The sequence below is a fragment of the Jaculus jaculus genome, chromosome 12 (genome assembly GCF_020740685.1).
Source record: "Jaculus jaculus isolate mJacJac1 chromosome 12, mJacJac1.mat.Y.cur, whole genome shotgun sequence".
In the NCBI taxonomy this organism is placed as follows: Eukaryota; Metazoa; Chordata; class Mammalia; order Rodentia; family Dipodidae; genus Jaculus; species Jaculus jaculus.
The window spans coordinates 47,436,278-47,455,780 of NC_059113.1; the positions used below are offsets into that span (position 1 = coordinate 47,436,278).

Consider the following 19,503-nt stretch of genomic DNA (forward strand, 5'->3'; position numbering starts at 1 on the left):
ATTTCCTTTTTGATTTCTTCATTGACCCACTCATCATTTAGTAGTGTATTGTTTAGTTTCCATGATTTTGTGTATGCTCTATAGCCTTTCTTGCTACTGATTTGTAGTTTAATTCCATTGTGGTCAGATAGAATGCAAGGAATTATTTCAATTTTCCTGAATTTGTTAAGATTTGCTTTGTGTCCTAATATATGGTCTATTTTAGAGAATGTTCCATGTGCTGCTGAAAAGAATGTATATTCTGCAGCCTTTGGATGAAATGTCCAGTATATATGTGTTAGGTCCATTCCTTCTATGACCTCATTTAGTCCAGATGCCTCTCTGTTTATTCTTTCCCTGGATGACCTGTCAATTGATGAGAGTGGGGTGTTAAAGTCACCCACCACCACCGTGTTTGGTGTTATCTGTGACCTTAGTTCTAATAGTGTTTGTTTGACGAATTTGGGAGCCCCCATGTTAGGTGCATATATGTTTAGGATTGTAATGTCCTCCTGTTGTAGTGTGCCCTTAATCAATATAAAGTGACCTTCCTTACCTTTTTTGACTAACTTCGGACTAAAGTCCACCCTGTCTGATATTAGGATAGCAACCCCTGCTTGTTTTCTAGGCCCATTTGCTTGAAACACCGTCTTCCAACCTTTCACCCTAAGATAATGTCTATCCTTTGTAGAAAGGTGAGTTTCTTGAAGACAACAAATTGTAGGATCCTGCTTTTTAACCCAGTCTGCAAATCTATGTCTTTTCGTTGGGGCATTGAGACCGTTGATATTAAGAGATATTATTGAAAGGTGTGTATTTATGTTTGCCATTTGTGTGTGTGTGTGTGTGTGTGTGTGTGTTACTTGTTCTACCTGTGCTCTCTTCTGTTAACTGGTATTTGAGTATGGCTGGTTTTTTCTAGGTTCCTTATATGTGTGCTTTTCCTTTTGTTCAGCATGGAGGATTCTATCAAGTATTTTCTGTAGAGCTGGTTTTGTCTTCAGATATTCCTTTAACCTGCTTTTGTCATGGAATGTCTTTATTTCTCCATCTATTTGGATGGATAATTTTGCAGGATAAAGTAACCTTGGTTGACAGTTGTTATCTTTCAGAACTTGGAATATATCACTCCAGGCCCTTCTGGCTTTAAAAGTTTGTGTTGAATAATCTGCTGTAATCCTGATGGGCTTGCTTTTGTAGGTAACTTGATTTTTCTCTCTAACTGCTTTCAATATTTTTTCTTTGGTTTGTGTGTTTGGAAGTTTGAGTATAATGTGGCGAGGAGAGTTTCTTTCTGGGTTTTGTCTGGCTGGGGTTCTAAAGGCTTCCTGTATCTGTATTGGCACCTCTTTCCCAATTTGGGGAAAATTTTCCTCTATGATTTTGTTGAAGATGCCTACTATGCCTCTGGAGTGGAATTCTTCTCCTTCTACTATGCCCTGAATTCTTATATTGGATCTTTTCATAGTGTCCCGAATATCTTGAAATTCCCACTCATACTTTTCTATAAGTTTGTCTTTCTCTTTGTTGGACTGCATTAGGTCTGCCACCTGATCTTCTAGCTTAGATATTCTGTCCTCTCCCTCATCCATCCTACTGGTGAGATTTTCTACAGAGTTTTTTATTTCATTAACTGTGTTCTTCATTGCTAGTAATTCTGACTGGTTTTTCTTTATTATTTCTATTTCTCTATTTATGTCTTGTATTGCCTTCTTTATTTCATTAAATTGGTGTCCTGCCTCTTCTTTGATTCCTTTGATTTCCTCTTTGATTTCCTCTTTGATTTCTTCTTTGATTGTTTTCATGTGTTCTTTGACCTCTTTGAACATATTTATAATTATTCTTTTGAACTCTTTCTCAGGCATTTCCTCTAACTCTTTCTCACTGGAGGACATTTCTGATGCATTAATACTTTTAGGTGGATTTATATCGTCTTGCTTTTTAGTGTTTCTTGTGTTATAATGTATATATTTTTGCATCTTGGATTAAGTTAATGCTTGGATTTTCTAGCTAGCTGTGTATTCTTAGCTGTATCAATTGATTTGATGTAATATATTTTCAGGGTAGGACCTTAAGGTATTAGGTGTGGCTCTTAAGACTCTCAGAGTATCTACAAAGATGTTCTCAGGGGTTGAGTTTCCCTGCTATAGGAGTATTCAAGCAGGCTGAGTGGAATAATATACTGGTAGATTCTAAAATTTAACTAAACACTGTACCCATTCCATCAAAAACAGCCCCGAGTATGTATGCAAGAGTAGTTATTATAATGACCAGATCCTCTATCAACAAAGAGGTTTAGATTTCTGGTCTGTTGAGGTATCCAAGTCAGCTTGTGACCAAGTGAGACCCTTCCCTGGTGCAATCCCAGTTACCTTGGGTGATTGTGGTCTCAGTCAAGTTGCTGCCTGGGTCGTCGGGCTGCTGTTCTGATTTCTGGAGCTGGGCACTTGCTTTTCCTACGGGGCAAACTGAGCCGCTGCTGCCGCCTCTGCAGCTGTTGTAGCTGCCACCCCCGGAGCCCCCACCGCTGCTGAAGCTGCCGTTGCCGTGTCCACCGCTGCTGCTCACCCCGAAGCCGCTGCTGCGGGATCTGCCACCGCTGCCGCTCCTGGGTCCGCTGCTGCTGGGGCCACTGGTACCGGTGCTGGAGCCGCTGAAGTTGCTGCCGAATTCTGCTCCTGCTTGGGTCCCGCCGTCAGCCCAAGTTGGCGTGGCCGGGTCCCGGGCCGCTGCTGTGTTCGCTGGAGCTGGGTTCAGGCGGCGGGGGAGGGGAGGGAGCCGCGGCTGCTCTGGTTGTATCGCTTCTCCACGTGTGCTTTTACCTCGCGGTCTGCTCCTCCCTCCGTTGCTCGCTGCCGCTCTCCCCTCACGTTTCCCGAGTTGCGGAGAGCGCGGTGTGGGGGGAAAATCCCGCACCTGGCTTGTCCTGCGGCTCGAGCCGATAGTCCAGCGGTTTTCTGCCGCTCCGCGGTTGCGGCGGGTAGCCGAGCCGCCCCGGAGCCGCTGTTCCCGCCTGTGCAGGCTCTGGATGCTCTATAACTCTTCCACTTCTCCGCTGCCGCCTCAACTTCCTATACACCTCACTTTTTAGTAAAAGTGTGTATTTTGCTGAGTTTTTTTTGGTCTTTCCCCCCCCAGGCTGCTTTGGCGTGGTACCTACGCCGCCATCTTAACCGGAAGTCCCTGTTCTCTCTTTTTGATAATTAAATTTGTATACTGGCTCTGGCAAGATCTTGGATAAGGTTACAATCTAATAAGGTAAAAGAAGAAGCCAGTAGAGCTAACAAGGTAGTTAGTACATGTTCTTCTTCTATAAATGGGTTTCTCGGGGGATTCTTAAAAAAATGCAGGTATGTAGATGGGAAGGAAGAAAATCCCTAAGCAGTTGTCAACTGTGCTGGAACTCTTCCTTCTCTGCTGGTAAGAGGCTTCAACCAGACTCTTGGCAGTAAAGTCATCCTGAAACATGAAGGAGGGAAAAAATAGCAATGTCAATACCAAATACTTTTAAAAATCAGAGCAAAGAAGAAAAAGAGGCTCAGCAAAAACAGAACAAAAAAGTGAGTTCCAAAACAGTCAGAATGCAAGCAATATTGAGAAAGTATCCAGTGAACAATACTGAAAACAAAACTGGGAAGATAACTGTAGGTGGAATAGGATTGTTTAGAAATCAAGAGGTGTGATGAACAATTTTATGTTGATAAATTTGAAAACTGATTCAAAGAATAAAAAAAACGAAGTAATTTTGATGTTATAATAAGTTAAGCAGTCAATATTTTGTCTCACACTGCCTCCCATGTTAACGACTGCTCAAGGGAACATCACCACAATGGCAGAGCTGGGCTCCAGGCTTGCATTCCCACAGAAACCTTAGAAAATGAACAGAAGCTTCCTGAACCAATTTTGAGAGGGCTCTGCAGCTAGAAAATAACCCATCAAAGAGAGCCATCTTCAAAATGGACGGGCAGTTGAGTGCTCACTTAGCATGTATGAGGTCTTGGGTTTGGTCCCTAGCACCACATAAATCAGGCATGGGTGGGCGCACCTTTATTCTCAGCACTTGGAAAGTAGAGAGACAGGAGGATCAGCCATTCAGCTACATAATGAGTTCAAGGCCAGCATGAGCTACATGAGACCCAGTCTCAAAAAAAAAAAAAAAAAAAATCAAAATGGAAGGAAAGCTGTGATATGTATGTGGCTACATGGTTCCCGATTCCCCTCCTGGAGCCCAAGGAGAAAAGGCCATCTTTGCTATACTGAGCCTGGGAGTCTACAGGACAGATCATCATCTTCATCTCACATAACATGGAAGGTGGTCAGAAAAGAGGTGAGAACTCATCACAAGCCCTATGAGGGAAGCAATAGAAGTCAAAATAGGCCAAGTAAGGCTACACCAAACAGTGGGTTAAAGAACACAGCAAGTACAGTGAAAGGCAATCTATGGACTACAAGAAAATACCCATGGTATCCACAATGTCTATGACTCAAAAACAGTAACACTAACAATAATATCCTGATTAAAAAATGGGGAAAGACATAGAGTAAACATTTTCCAGAAGAACATGCAGATTATAGTGCGCACCTGAAGAAGTGCTCACCATCACTAATCACCTGAGAAATGGGACTGACACACCACTATGAGATGCCACCTCACACCCACTGTGAAGCTGCCTTCCCCAGTAGAAAACAGCAAGTGTTCCAGCAGACATTGACAAATTGGAGCCTTGGCATGCCAGTGAAAGGAATGGAAATATTGCAGGCCAATAAGGAAAAGAGTGTGGTGATCCACAATTTAGTGAGAAATTGAACCACCATATGATCCAGTAATTCCCCTGCTGGGTGCATATTCCCAAAAAACTGAAGCACAGTATCAAAGTGATATTTATATGCCCATGATTATAGAACTGCTATTCACAGTAGTGAAGGGGGAAAGCAACCCAAGTACCAATTGATAGCTGAATGGAAAAGCAGATATAGTATATACAGATAGTGTGATGATATTCCTCCTGAGAAAGGAAATTCTAACATCTGCTATGAAGAGACTGCTTAGTGGAATAAGCCAGACCCAGCATGATGGTGTTGATGACCTCACTCATATGAGATCCCTGGAGCAGACAGAGTCAGACATTAATTACTCAGGAATAACTAGGGTTTTCAGAGCTGGGTTGATAGGCATGGGAGTGGGAAGTCATTGTTTCAAGGCTACAGAGATTCCATCTGGAATTATGAGAAAGTTCTAGAAACTGATAGTGCTGATAGTTGCGGGCATACTTAACACTTCAATGTGTGTGTTTATCACAATGAGCCAGGCATGGTGGCACACACCCTTAATCCCAGCACTCGGGAGGCAGAGGTAGGAGTATCACCATGAATGCAGTGCCACCCTGAGACTACATAGTGAATTCCAGGTCAGCCTGAGCTAGAGTGAGACACTACTTTGACAAAAAAAAAAAAAAAAAAAAAAACAGAAAAATCTTTTAAATAGTCAAAATGGCAAACTTATATTCAGTGTATCTTTTAAAAAGTTTAAGACATCTACCCTAGATAGTTTTAGTAGTAAGCTTTATCAAAAAATTACATCTTTGGGGTGAGGGAGGGTTGTACCATGGGATATTTTTTATAATCATGGAAAATGTTAATAAAAATTGTGAAAAGAAAAAAAAATAAAATAAAAATTACAAAAAATTACATCCATTGATCATGACTGTGTGCTGAGTCATTTACAAAATAATAATAATGGGGAAGTACATAATCAACTGCTAATCTAAGAATACAGGAATGCATGAAAAATATTCAGTCTTTTTTTTCTCATCTGTTAATTTTCTAACTAGTGTTAAATGACATTAAAGATAATTCAGTAGCTGCTCACAATTAAAAAAAAAAAAACTCTTCAGAAGCTAGGAGTATATTGGAACTCCTTAGCCTGTTGAAGTCATCTGTTTATGTGTGTGCAGATACATGTGGAGACCAGACTGCAACCTTGGATGTCATTCCTTGGGGGCTATTTAATTCTTTCTCTCTCTTCTTCTTCTTTCCCCCCCCCCCCTTTTTTTTTGAGATGTGGGATCTCACTGGCCAGGATCTTACCAAGTAGGCTAGACTGGGTGTCAGCAAGCTTTAGGGATCTTCCAATCTCCACCTCCCCAGCACTGGGATCCCAAGCATATCCACCACACCTGCTATTTTACATAGGTACTAGGGACCAAGCTGAGGTCCTCATGCTTAGAAGGTAAACTCTTTACCAACTGAGCTCTCCCTAGCCCTAAAGTTATTAATTTAAAAAAAAATGTAGGGCAAGAGAGATGGCTTAGCAGTTAAGGCGCATGCCTGCCAAGCCTAAGGACCCAGGTTCAATTTCCCAGGACCCACATAAGACAGATGCACAAGGTGGCATAGGCATCTGGAGTTCTTTTACAGAGGCTGAAGGCCCTGGCACACCCATTCTCTCTCTGTCTCTGTCTGTCTGTCTGTCTGTCTGTCTGTCTCTCTCTCTCTCTCTCTCTCTCTCTCTCTCTCACACACACACACACACACACACACACACACACACAAATAAAAAATTTAAAATAGAAAAACAGCACATATTTTTCTTAATGGTAAAAGCCTTAATTCAAGGTTCATATCTGTTGTAATCTTCACGTGAACATTCTAGAGCTCCCAGTGAAAAGAGAAATACGAGGATTATAATGGAGGGGAGAATCATCACTGCATATGAAGTAATGGTATAAAAACATACATCAGATGAAACTCATGAAACATCCAAGAGAATACAGAAAATTCAGCAACTAATTCAATCAGGTCAAGTATCTTCCAGTCCAGTCACTGAAGTCATTAGCTTTTGTATCCTCAGTGGTAGTTATAAAATATTAAGAGAGAAAATGATAAATAACAGTGTATTCAGGACTTCCCCCATAATAAATCATTCCATACCCCTTTCCCAGGTGGTTAGCAGAAGTTGATATTCTAGGAGTGACAAGTAAGAGCAGGCAGTTGTATCCATGGCATGTTCCAAGTCCAACCTCAGATGAGTACAGATAAGAGAGGTTCCACAGCTTAGCGGTTAAGGCATTTGCCTGCAAAGCCAAAGGACCCTGGTTTGACTCTCCAGGACCCATGTAAGCCAGATGCACAAGAGGGCGCATAAGTCTGGAGTTCCTTTGCAGTAGCTCAGACCCTGGCATGCCCATTCATTCTCTCTTTTCTCTCCCTTCCTCCCTCCCTCTTTCTCTCTTTCTCTCTCTCTCTCAAATAAATAAGTAAAATATATTTTAAAAGAGAGAGAGAGAGAGAGGCTCTAGGCATGGTCAGAGCTGAAAGGAACATTGGCAGCTGCTTTGGACAAAGCTGTTTCTAGCAAGCACACACAAAGCATTGAGTCATTCATCAGGGAGTGAAAGGATATTTGTGCCTCTAGTGCTAAGCATATTATTCTTGGGCACAGCAGGTTTAACAGTTGTCCTTAAACTCTGAGAGAGAAAACAGGAAACAAAAACTTTTAAAAAAGTGTGCTAGGGGCTAGGGAGATGCCCACTCTATAAAATACTTGCCTCACAAGCATGAGAACCTGTGGGATTCCTCAGAATGTGCTTTTAAAAGCCAGTTGTGATGTCCTGTGCCTCTAATCCCAGCTCTGGGGAAGCAGGGACAGGAGGATTTCTAGGACTAAGCAGCCAATCTAGCCTAATTGGTAAACTCAAGACCAGTGATAGACTGAAGGGAGGTAAGCAGGGCCAGGGACACAGGCAGCTTCTTGCTGACCAGCGGCCCATTCAGGGCCTGGATAGACAACAGAAGGCATGAGTTTGTGATATTGGAGTCAGGAAGACTGCAGGGAAAGGTGCTGTGATACACAGGTTTAAGGAAGCAGAGAATAATTTTAGGCTCCTCAGTGGTCAACTGACCAATGTTGGTGATTAGGACTGGGTTAACACCAATGGAGGAGCTAATAGATTAGGTGTGAGAGAAAGTGAAGAATGGAAGTGACACCTAGACTTGAGCTCTGAGCATCCAGAAAAGGGATAATTAAAGTGCTCAGCCAGCAGGGTTCAGGGAGTGATTCGGAGGGAACAAAAGTTAGATCCACCTCAGAAGGGGAGTCTGTGGGACATCCTGGGAAAGAGGTGTATTAGTTGGTTTCTCATTGTTGGGACAAAATCAGTGTAATGGAGGAAGGGTTTATTTCAGTTTACAGTTCTGGGTTGCAGTCCATCACAGCAGGGAAAGTGTGGCAGTAGGAGCTTGGGGAAGCTGATCACATTCATCAGTGTAAGGAAGCAGAGAGCAATGAGTGCTGCTGCTCAGCCAACTCTCTCCTTTTATATAGTCCAGGACCCCAGCCCACGGAATAGTGATGCCTACAGTTAATATGGGTCTTTTCCCCTTAATTAACCTAATCAGGATAATCACTGACAGGTGATTCTAGGTTCCACCAAGTTAACAATAAAACTATCACAACGAGGAGAGCCACTCAATTGGCCCTGGATAGAACTGGGATCAGCCAGTGAATATTACTGTGAGCAGTTCTGGGTTCATCATGAGAAAGAGCTTTGGGGATATTCATAACCACTGAGCCCCGCTAGTGAAGGGTGAAGCCCCTGCCATAAATGTCCCCAGAGACTAGGTGATCCTTATCACTCAGTGAGTTAGAAGAGATGGGTGTCTTGGTACATAGCCATTAATGTTTCTCCCTGGCTTGAAGTTCTTGCCTTACTTGATAAGCAAAGATAAAAATCACCAGTTTGGTTTCCAGTGCTCATGAGTTCATACATAGTGTCAACAGACATGGTCAGCTGCCAGCAACAGGAGTTTTATCTGACTTGCCCACCACTATAAAAAATTAATGTTCGCAGATATTGACTCCAACCATAAGATCACAAAGCAGGATGGCTGCTCAACCTTAGCATGCACAGCCATGCATGGCAAGACCTGTTAAATACCATGTTTAGAGAGAGGGGAGAGAAACAAAAGAAAAGGGAAGAAAGGAAGGAAGGGAGAGAAGGAGGGAGGGAAGAAGGTAAGTGAAAGGAAGAAAAAGAGAAAATAAAAATCAGAAAAGCTTGGGCATTTCTTCCCTTATTCAAATCTCATGGGCTGTTACATGAGGCTGATTGCTTCCTGTATCTTCCCACCACTAGAAATGACATTACTTTCACAACTGTCCTATGGGCACACTTTATTGGGTGTTTCAGGATTATTCAGGTGCTGTGACAGTGGAATGGGAGATGTGATGATCCTGGATAGAAAATATCTTTCCTGTGTGTGTTTATACTTGGGAACCTGAAACAGTGAGGACTTCCTGGGCACAGCTCCTACAGCAGCCAGCCATCAAATGCTGCTTTGTTCTGGCCTTTCAGTGTGCTGATTCCTTGCCCAGCAGTAATTGCAGAGTGTGCTAGGAGGTATGCGGAAAAGCAATAGGCTATGCTACGAGCTGACCACGTGGTTGTTTTATCTATACTAAACATAAAAATCAGTTCTCTGGCCAGCCTTCTTTCCATTTGCAGTCATAGAATGGGTGATTAGGGGATGTGTGGATGAGGCATGCGTGGATCAGTCATAGAATGGGTGAGGAGGGGATGTGTGGATGAAGCATGCAATGGGTGCAGGGATTCTGGGATTCCAGGTGAAAACAGTCAAAACAAGAGAGAACCAAACACGTCCTCTAGCCCTTATGACCCTTGCTTAAAATATGTACAATATAAGTGGAAATACATCTTCCAGATTTTTTTTTCTTTTTTTATTGACAATTTTCATGTTTGTAAATGATATCCCATGGTAATTCCTCCCTGCCCCCACTTTCCCCTTTGAAACTCCACTCTCCATCATATCCCCTCCCCTTCTCAATCAGTCTCTCTTTTATTTTGATGTCATGATCTTTTCCTTCTATTATGATGGTGTTGTGCAGGTAGTGTCAGACACTGTGGTCATGGATATCTAGGCCATTTTGTGTCTGGAGAAGCACGTTGTAAGGAGTCTTACCCTTCCTTTGGCTCTTACATTCTTTCCGCCACCTCTTCCGCAATGGACCCTGTGCCTTAGAAGGTGTGATAGAGATATTTCTGTGCTGAACACTCCTCTGTCACTTCTCAGCACCATGGTGCCTTCTGAGTCATCCCAAGGTCACTGCCATCTGAAAAGAGAAGGTTCTCTAACCCAAAATGAGAGTAGCATTAATAATAATTAATTAATTAATAATGGATATGAACTTTAAGAGAAGTGTTTACTGGGCTATTTGGTGTTTGTGACATAGCATATACATTTAGCCAAACAGCAACAGATGTTACACTCCTAGGGCTCATGATTATCCATGTTGTAGGTTTTTCAGTATCAGGGATGTATTCCCTCCTATGGAGTGGGCCTCCAATCAAATTAGAAGGTGGTTGGTTTCCTCCATAACAGACTTGCCCAGATTTTTACATTTTGTAGAAATGAATACTGTGGGGATCATGAAGGCCTCAGTCAATCCCAGTGGGATAGTGGAAGGACCATGCCTCCGGGTATTCCCACCCTCTCTGTGGCTCTTGCAATCTTTCCTCCCCCTCTTCCACAATGATCCCTGATCCATTATAGGCCTGTTGGCAGTCTGATTTAGTGCTGAGTGCTTTGTAGCCTCTTGATATCTGGCTTGATACATTGTGTTTGGTTGCCATGTCTGCCAACTTTACCCTGGAGCTGGTTAGCAGGTTAGCAGTAAGTTCATGGCACCACTTCCACTTCAAGTTCTCCTGGGCACTTATAGAGGTGGAAGAGGTGGCAAGTCTCATATTTGGCAGAATATTATCTTCTTGTCTTATCAATGGATCTTGACTCTCTGTTTTCTCTGTCATCTATAAAATAACTCTCCAATCAAGAGTGAGATCAGCTTAGAATAAAGTGCTTTTCACAGTTACTTGAGAGATTTGAGAGATTGAGTGTGCAATTTCACTTATCTTCTCCAGAGAGCAGTGGGGGCTTCTCTGAAGTATGAGTTTTTTTTTTTTTAATTTTATTTATTTATTTATTTGAGAGTGACAGACACAGAGAGAAAGACAGATAGAGGGAGAGAGAGAGAATGGGCGCGCCAGGGCTTCCAGCCTCTGCAAACGAACTCCAGACGCGTGCACCCCCTTGTGCATCTAGCTAATGTGGGACCTGGGGAACCAAGCCTCGAACCCGGGTCCTTAGGCTTCACAGGCAAGTGCTTAACTGCTAAGCCATCTCTCCAGCCCTGAAGTATGAGTTTTGTGACTATAGTTTGTGACTTGGTTTCCAATACCAGGTATGAGTTCTCTACTGCTGAGTGGCCCTCATATCCAGAGAACAGTTAGTTGGTTTACCCAGAGAGTCTATATGCCACTATTGCGCAAGTGTGAACTTTTTATCCAACTGGTTGATTTCGTAATCTGCAGAGTCCTCTGCTTATTCTTGCTGTTGGTGACTATTTCCTTTCAGCCACTCCCATAGTGCTTTCCAACACTATGGGAGCCAGCCAGGAGGGTGCTATGTTCCCTTTCAGTTCTAGCATGGTAATCTGACTTGTGGTGTCTTCAGTATTAGGGTCGTATCTCTTATCTCTGGCAGGTAATCAAGTGTTTTGACAATGACCTATGTTGTTTTGGGGATCTCATGGGTCTTCCTAGCCAACAGCTCTCTGAGGGGGGTGGCAACCCATCTCTGGGCTTAGGAATTATTGGCCAGAGTTCACAGTTTTAACAAGGTTAAGCTTTTTCCAACTTCTGTCTGGACTGTCCTCCTTCCCACTTTATTGGTGCTTATATCTTGTGGAATGCTAATCAAAATTAGGAGTTCTATGCAGTGATTCATGTTGTATTAACCTTTGTGTAATTCTGTCCCCATCCTCCCTACCCACTATCTCACCCACAATATTCTGCCCTCCCCTAACTTGTGAGGTAATGCTTCCTTTCTTCCTAGTGCTTGTCTCTACTGGTCTCATGGTAGTTTTATGTCCATATTTCTGGTGCTTACTACCACTTGCACTCATCTCTAATTGATCCCAGTTAGGAACCATAGATGAGAGTACATGTGGCATTTGTCTTTCTGTGCCTTTGTGACCTGGCTTAGAATTTTTTTTTCCAATTCCATCTATTTACCAGTAAATTTATATTGTTTCGTTTTTTTCTTACCACTCAGTAGAATTCCATTGTGCATATGCGCCACATCTTCATTATCCATTTACCAGCCAATAGGCACCTGGACTGATTCTAGTTCCTAGCTTGTGAATAGAGAGGCTACAACCACGGCTGAGCAAGTATCTCTGTAGTAAAGAAAGGAGTCTTTAGGTATATGACCAGGAGTGGCATTGCTGAGTCATTTCTATACTGATTTCCATAGTAGTTATATAGGTTTGCACTCCCACCAGCAGTGGGTAAGGGTTCCTCTTTCCCCATAGCCTTGCCAGCATTTATTGTCATTTAACTTTTTGATGATGCTATCCTGATTGGAATGAGATGGAATCTCAGAGTTGTTTTTTTTTTTTAATTTATTTATTTGAGAGCAACAGACACAGAGAAAGACAGATAGAGGGAGAGAGAGGGAATGGGCGTGCCAGGGCTTCCAGCCTCTGCAAACGAACTCCAGATGCGTGCACCCCCTTGTGCATCTGGCTAACGTGGGACCTGGGGAACTGAGCCTCGAACCGGGGTCCTTAGGCTTCACAGGCAAGCGCTTAACCGCTAAGCCATCTCTCCAGCCCTCAGAGTTGTTTTTATTTGTATTTCTCTGATGATTAAAGATGTTGAACATCTCCTTAAATGTGTAATGGCCATTTGTTGGATCTATGTCTGATCTAGGTATTATAGTGACACTGGCTTCATAGAAGGAATTTGGCAATATTCCCTCTTTTGCAATTGTGTGAAATAGTTTAAGGAAGGGTCGTTTTAGTTCTTGAATGAAGGTTTGGTAGAATTCGGCAGTAAATCCACCAGGGCTTGGACTCTTTTTAATTGGGAGATTTTAATTACTTTTTCAATTTAATTGGAAGTAATAGTTTGTTTAAAAATTCTATCTGTTCTGGATGCAGTTTTGGAAGGTTCTAAGAGTCAAGGAATTTATCCATTTCTACCAGGTTTTCCAATTTTGTGGTTTTTGAAATATGTCCTGATGATTCTTTGAATTTCATTGGTGTCCATTGTGATGTCTCCATTTTAATTTCTAATCTTGCTGATTTGAGTCTTCTTTTTTTCCCCTTTTGATCAAATTGGCCAGTGGTTTTTCAATCTTGCTTATTTTTTCAAAGAACCAGCTCTTCATTTCATCAATCCTTTGTTTTCTTTATTTCTATCTGGTACTTTTGGGCTTAGACTGCTCTTTCTCTTTTCTGGCACCTTCAAATGCATATTTAAGTTGTTTAGTTTAGATCTCTCTGTTTTTGTTATGTAGGCATTTAATGTTATGAACTTCCCTCTTAAAATTGCCTCCGTTGTGTCCCATAAGGTTTTGTTGTTGTTGTTTGTTTTGTTTTCTAAGGTAGGGTCTCACTCTATCTAGCTCAGGCTGACCTGGAATTCACTATATATTCTCAGGGTGGTCTTGAACTCTCAGCTATCCTCCTACCTCTGCCTCCCAAGTGCTGGGGTTAAAGGCGTGTGCCACCACGCCTGGCTCCATAAGTTTTGGTTTTTTTTTAATTTTCATTTATTTATTTACTTGGAGGGGGGAGAAAGAAAGAGAGGGGGAGAGAGAGTGGATGGGTGTGTCAGGGCCTCTAGCCACTGCAAACAAACTCCAGATGCATGCACCCCTTTGTGCATCTGGCTTACATGGCTCCTAGGGAACTGAACCAGGGTCCTTTGGCTTTGCAGGCAAATGCTTTAATTGCTAAGCCATCTATCCAGCCTTCCCATAAGTTTTGGTATGTTGTAGTTTCATTGTCATCTAGTTCAATAAATCCATGTATTTCCTTTCTGATTTCCTCAACCCATTATTTGTTTAATAGTGAGTTGTTCAGTCTCCAAGAGTTGGTATGTTTTCTGGTATTACTGTTGTTTTCTAGTTTTAGTGCATTTGTGGTCAGATATACTGTGGGGAATTATGTCAGTTTTTCTGAATTTGTACAAACATACTCTATGCCCTAATATATGGTCTGTTTTGGAGATGGTTCTATGACCTGATGAGAATATTGTGTATTCAGTAGAATTAGAGTGGAATGTTCTGTAGATGTCTGTTAAGTCCAGTTGAGCTAGGTTCTGTGTAGCTCCATTGTCTCTCTGTTTATTTTCTGGTGAGAAGATCTGTCTATTGATGATAGTGGGGTATTAAAGTCTCCTACTACTAGCAGGGCGTGGTGGTACATGCCTTTAATCCCAGCACTTGGGAGGCAGAGGTAGGAGAATCACCATGAGTTCAAGGCCACCCTGAGACTACATAGTGAAAGCCAGGTCAGCCTGGACTAGAGTGAAACACTACCTCAACTAAAACCAAAAAAATTAAAAAAATAAAAGTCTCCTACTATTATTGTATAAGGTTTTATTTCTGCCTTACTGTCTAGTAAATTTTGTTTTATAAAATTAGGTACTCCGGGCTGGAGAGATGGCTTAGCGGTTAAGCGCTTGCCTGTGCAGCCTAAGGACCCCGGTTCGAGGCTCGGTTCCCCAGGTCCCACGTTAGCCAGATGCACAAGGGGGCGCACGCGTCTGGAGTTCGTTTGCAGAGGCTGGAAGCCCTGGCGCGCCCATTCTCTCTCTCTCCCTCTATCTGTCTTTCTCTCTGTGTCTGTCGCTCTCAAATAAATAAATAAAAAATTAAAAAAAAATTAGGTACTCCTAGGTTTGGTGCATGTAAGTTTATGATTATAATATCTTCTTGTTAAGTTGTTCCTTTAATGAGTATGAAGCAGCTTTCTTTATCTTTTTGGACTACTTTTGATTTAATGTCACTTTTATCCAAAGTAAGTACAGCTATTCCTGCTTGTTTCATGATTCCATTTGCTTGGAAAATCTAGGTCCATTTTTTTTGCTCTAAGGAGGTGTTTGTCTTTAATTGTAAGGTGAGTTTCTTGTAGACACCAAATGGATTGATCAGCTTCCTGATCTAGCCTGTTAACCTGTGTCTTTTGATGGGGAATGGAGGCCATTTATGTTCAGAGCTACACTTGTGAGGTGTGAGTTAATTCATGTTATGTTGATGGTTTAGTGGCATTTGATGTTATCTTGGTCTTTGCATGCTTTTATGACCAATCTAGTTCTGATTGTTTCTTTTTCTCCCTTATAGTGCATGTTGGTTTATCTCTTGAGTGTGGAGTATTCCATACAGTATTCTATGTAGAGCTGGTTTGGTGCTCACGTAATCATACAACTGGTTTATATCATGAAATGTTTTCTCTTTAAGCCTTCTATTATGAGGGATAGTTTTTCTGGGTATAGTAGTTTGGGTTGGCAGCCATGGTCATTTAGTTTTTGAAATACTCCATGCCAAGTTCTTCTGGTTTAAGCATATGTGCTGAAAAACCTGAAGTAATCCTAATGGACTTACCCCTGTATGTTATGAGCTGTTTTTCTCTAATAGCTTTTAGTACTCTCTCCTTCTTATTTTCTATGTTTAGTATTTGATTATTACATGTCATGTGGTGTCTCTTCTCTGGTCCTGTCTATTTGGTGTCCTGTCCACATCTTGGATTTGAATTGGTCTCTCTTGTTGAGAAAATTTTCTTCAATAATTCTGCTGAAGATATTCTCTATGCCCTTAACCTTTATTTCTTCTCCTCTCTTTGTACCTATGATCTGAGTATGTTTTTTTTAAGGTGTCCCAAAGTTCCCTCACGTTCTGTCCACACACTGCTTAGAACTTGGCAATTTTTTTTATGGTCTGGAGAAATGGCTTAGTGGTTAAGCGCTTGCTTGTGAAGCCCAAGGACCTCAGTTCGAGGCTCAATTCCAAAGGACCCACGTTAGCCAGATGCACAAGGGGGTATATGTGTCTGGAGTTCCTTTGCAGTGGCTGGAGGCCCTGGCGTGCCCATTCCCTCTCTCTCTCTATCTGCTTCTTTCTCTCTCTGTCAGCTGCTCTCAAATAAATAAAAATTAAAATAAAAGAACTTGGCAATGTTTTTGTAGTCCCCGTCTAAATCTTCTGTCTTTTCCTTGAGTTTTGAAATTCTTTCCTTCATGTTGTCTATTTGCTTGGTGAGGCTTTCTTAGGCATCTTTAAGAGGGTTCTTGCATTTCTGTTTTTTGTTATGTTTTTCTTCACTATTTTCATCTCTTGCTTGATTTCCATTTTCATTTATTGATTTGACCTTTCTGTTGTCTCTTGTAGTTCATTCCTGCATTTGGACGTGTCCTTGTTGAGCTTGTTACATTGGCCCATGAGCTCATTTATTTGTTGGTTTTCCTCAAAATCCTTTAGCTTTGTATTGATCTCTTTTTATCTTCAGTTTCATGAAGCTGTCTATGGAGTACTGTTTCCTGATTTTTGTTGGTTTCCTTCAGCCATTTATTGAGATGTTCTTATTGAATATCTTCCATTTTCTTCATCCATCCTTTGAGTTCTTTTTGTTGTCACTCTTCCAATTCATTGAGTCAACCTTTGATTTTTAATTCTTTTTGCCAATTTACTTCTGTTTCCTTCAGCCATTCTTGGAGTTCCTGTTTGATTACTCTTTGTCCTGTTTCTTCCCATTCAACAAGTTGTTTGTTCATGGTTTCATTAAGTTCATTCAAAAAGCTTGTTGAAACTTTATTCTGGTGGAGGATTCCATTGTAGGAGTAGGTAATATTGGTGGGGATCCCATTGCTGGGTGTTGTACTTTGTTTGCTTTGCATTGGGGTCTGCCCATCTTGGCTTCAGCCATCTCATTGAGGATACAGCAATAGTAGCTCTTGTAAAGCCTGCTTTGTATAGTCTAGTCTAAATTGACCAAGAGGGATGTGGGATAGAAGACTATTCACTGGATTCAGGTAGGTGTACTTGAGCCTGAACAAGGTCTACTTTGAGTGTAGCTCCTCTAGGCAATTTTGGGTAAGACGTTGGGAAACCTGGTTTCTTAGTGTCTGAGTTGGGAGCTTTAAGCTCAGCCCCTTCTCATAATGCTCACAATAGTGTGCAGCTGGGCCCTGCTATCAGCCTCTCGTATACCGGCCTTGCCCTTCTAGGCTGCTGCTCAGGGATGTTACTACTTTTAGAGCACAACCCCCACCGCCCTGACCTACATTGGCATGCAGTGCACCCCTGCACCCAGCTTCTTCTCTGCTCTCCACTTTACTCCTTGAGACAATCTCTTACTAAACCTATAACTCACTGATTTGGCTTTTCTAGAAAGCCAGTAAGTTCTAGGAATTCTCTCATTCACTCTCCTCAGTACTGGGACACACAATGAGCACTTTTATGTAGATGCTAGGATCCAAGGTACCTGTGCTTGTGGGGCATGTGCCCTACCCACAGAGTCATTCCACAGCCCCTTTTTTCTGACTTTCAAAAATGATATCCAGGGTTTGAGGGATGGCTTAATGGGTTGAAGCACTTGTTTTGCAAAGCCAAAAGACCCAGGATCAATTCCCCAGGACCCAGGTAACCCAGCTGCACAATATGATACATGCATCTGGGGTTTGTTTGCAGTGGCTGGAGGCCCTGGAATGCCCATTCTCCATTCTCTTTATCTCTCCTCTCTCTCTTTCTCTCTCAAGTAAATAAATAAAAATAAAATTAAAAATGACATCCAGTCAGAAATCTAAGTGTAAAACTTGAGTCCATAGAGAATTCACAACTTGTAGAACATATGGATGAATTCCCCTATTGTAATTTTGGTATAGAGAAGAGGTCTTCACCTGTACTCAGAACCTGAGTGCAATGAAATAAAGTATTAACACAATTTGAGAACATTAAACAGACAGTCAAGTGCATGGCAAAAGTTGTTATAAGAAAAGGCAAAAGGCAAATGACAGAGAAAATGAATGTAACATGTATCACAAACAAAGGACTTCAGCTAAAATATAAATCATAAGGTCCATTTTACTGTTGTACAAAAATTAAATAGCATGCCTTGTCCTAGTAATGGTTGCTGTAATTTTATATAATATTATTAACATATATATACACCAAATGCTAGCAAAACTCCTTTCTGAAATCCACTAGAGTCCTCTCCAACCCAGAGTCCTGTTTAGAATCACATTTGTATGGGAAGGCAACAATCAAATTCAGACATTGTCTTATGACACACTTTGTTCTTTGTTTTATTTTTCAATTTTAAAAAATCTTTATATTTGATTTATTTATTTGAGAAAGAAAGAAAGAGAATAGGCACTACAGCCATAGCACTCTCCTTGACCAGTTGCACCTTAGATTTTTCATTAAAAAAAAAAAAAAATCAAGTACAAACCACAAGACCTTAGAGTTCCCCTGTTCAACCTCTTCAATTAAACTACAACAGAGTTTTAGGAGCTATGCCTATTGAAATACCTTATCGAAGGAGATGGCTAGCACAGCCTCGATGTTATATTTAGTGTTGTATAATGAAAATTTACTCAGATATTTGTGTTGTGCCTTATGCCAAAAAGTATATGAGGTAGCTGAAATTCGATTTCATGTCTCCTATGTCAATAGACTGGCACTCTATCAGCAAGATGTTCCATCATGATGGGAACGTCCTCTGTCTGCCATAACCTCATAGGACATGTGGCTGGTTAGGACTTGAACTGCAGGACTGGATCTTTTAAATTTCATTTTGTATTTTAAAGCCACCTATACATTGGGCAGTAAAGCTTTAGCTCATTTAAGATGTTTTAAAAGATAATGTGTATGCACAGAAAGGTGGGTATTTACTGTTATGTCTAGTGTTCTCAAACACTGAACTGTTCTCTCTTTCTCTCTCTCTAGATTCAATCACTCAGCACAAAGTCTGTGACTTTGAAAATTATCAGTTGGTGCAGTGATGATGAGACATCAGCCTGGGCAACTCCATCTTCAGCACTCAGGAGAGAAACCACTGTGAAGCAGAGGCTGACATGCAACAAATAATGTGCACCTTGTGTGTGTTGTGGGTTTTATTCTCAGACTCTTTTATTCTTTTTTACCTCTGTCAATATGGTGCTGGGGATGGAACCCAGAGCCATCCATAAGCTAAGTAAGTGCTCTAGCATTGAGCTACATTCCCAGCCTTTTTAATCTTCAGAACTCTTTATGCAATAAGTACTCATAACTCATTTTGTGTCTCAGAGAAGTCTTGGCAGCACCATTTAGGCTGTCCTTTACAGTGCTAGTTTTGTGTCTGAGTGATGATCATGATTAAAAGTCTTTAAAGTACTGTCCTCCCAAATAAAGGATGAAAACTTATCTAAATTGTTTTTATTACTAAGAACGGTCAAATAACCCTTAACTTCCTGGCTGAGACTCTTAAGATATTTTTAAGCATGTTATATCCAGATATAAAGAACATTCATTAGCTTATAGTGACATTTATGTGTCAGATTCTTCTCAGAATCATTAAGGAAGAAGCATAGAAATGTGTGGTGAAAATTTCTGCCTTCTGAATGAATAGTCCTGGTGTACAGAGCACTTGTAGCTGAAGATCAGCTAGTAGAGACTAGCTGCCCT

At 41.4% G+C, this 19,503-nt stretch overlaps 1 protein-coding gene across 4 annotated transcripts in view; it reads left to right on the forward strand.

Moving 5' to 3' along the window:
- The window catches only part of Mcph1 (microcephalin 1), a 248,849-nt gene extending 229,607 nt beyond the window's left edge, over positions 1-19,242 (forward strand). For all 4 annotated transcript variants that reach the window (XM_045130855.1, XM_045130856.1, XM_045130859.1 and 1 more), the window contains one exon: positions 18,787-19,242. In XM_045130855.1, the coding sequence (XP_044986790.1) occupies positions 18,787-18,842 (56 nt within the window). In that variant the 3' untranslated portion in view covers positions 18,843-19,242. The remainder of the gene's footprint in view (positions 1-18,786) is intronic.
- The last annotated feature ends 261 nt before the right edge of the window (positions 19,243-19,503 follow it).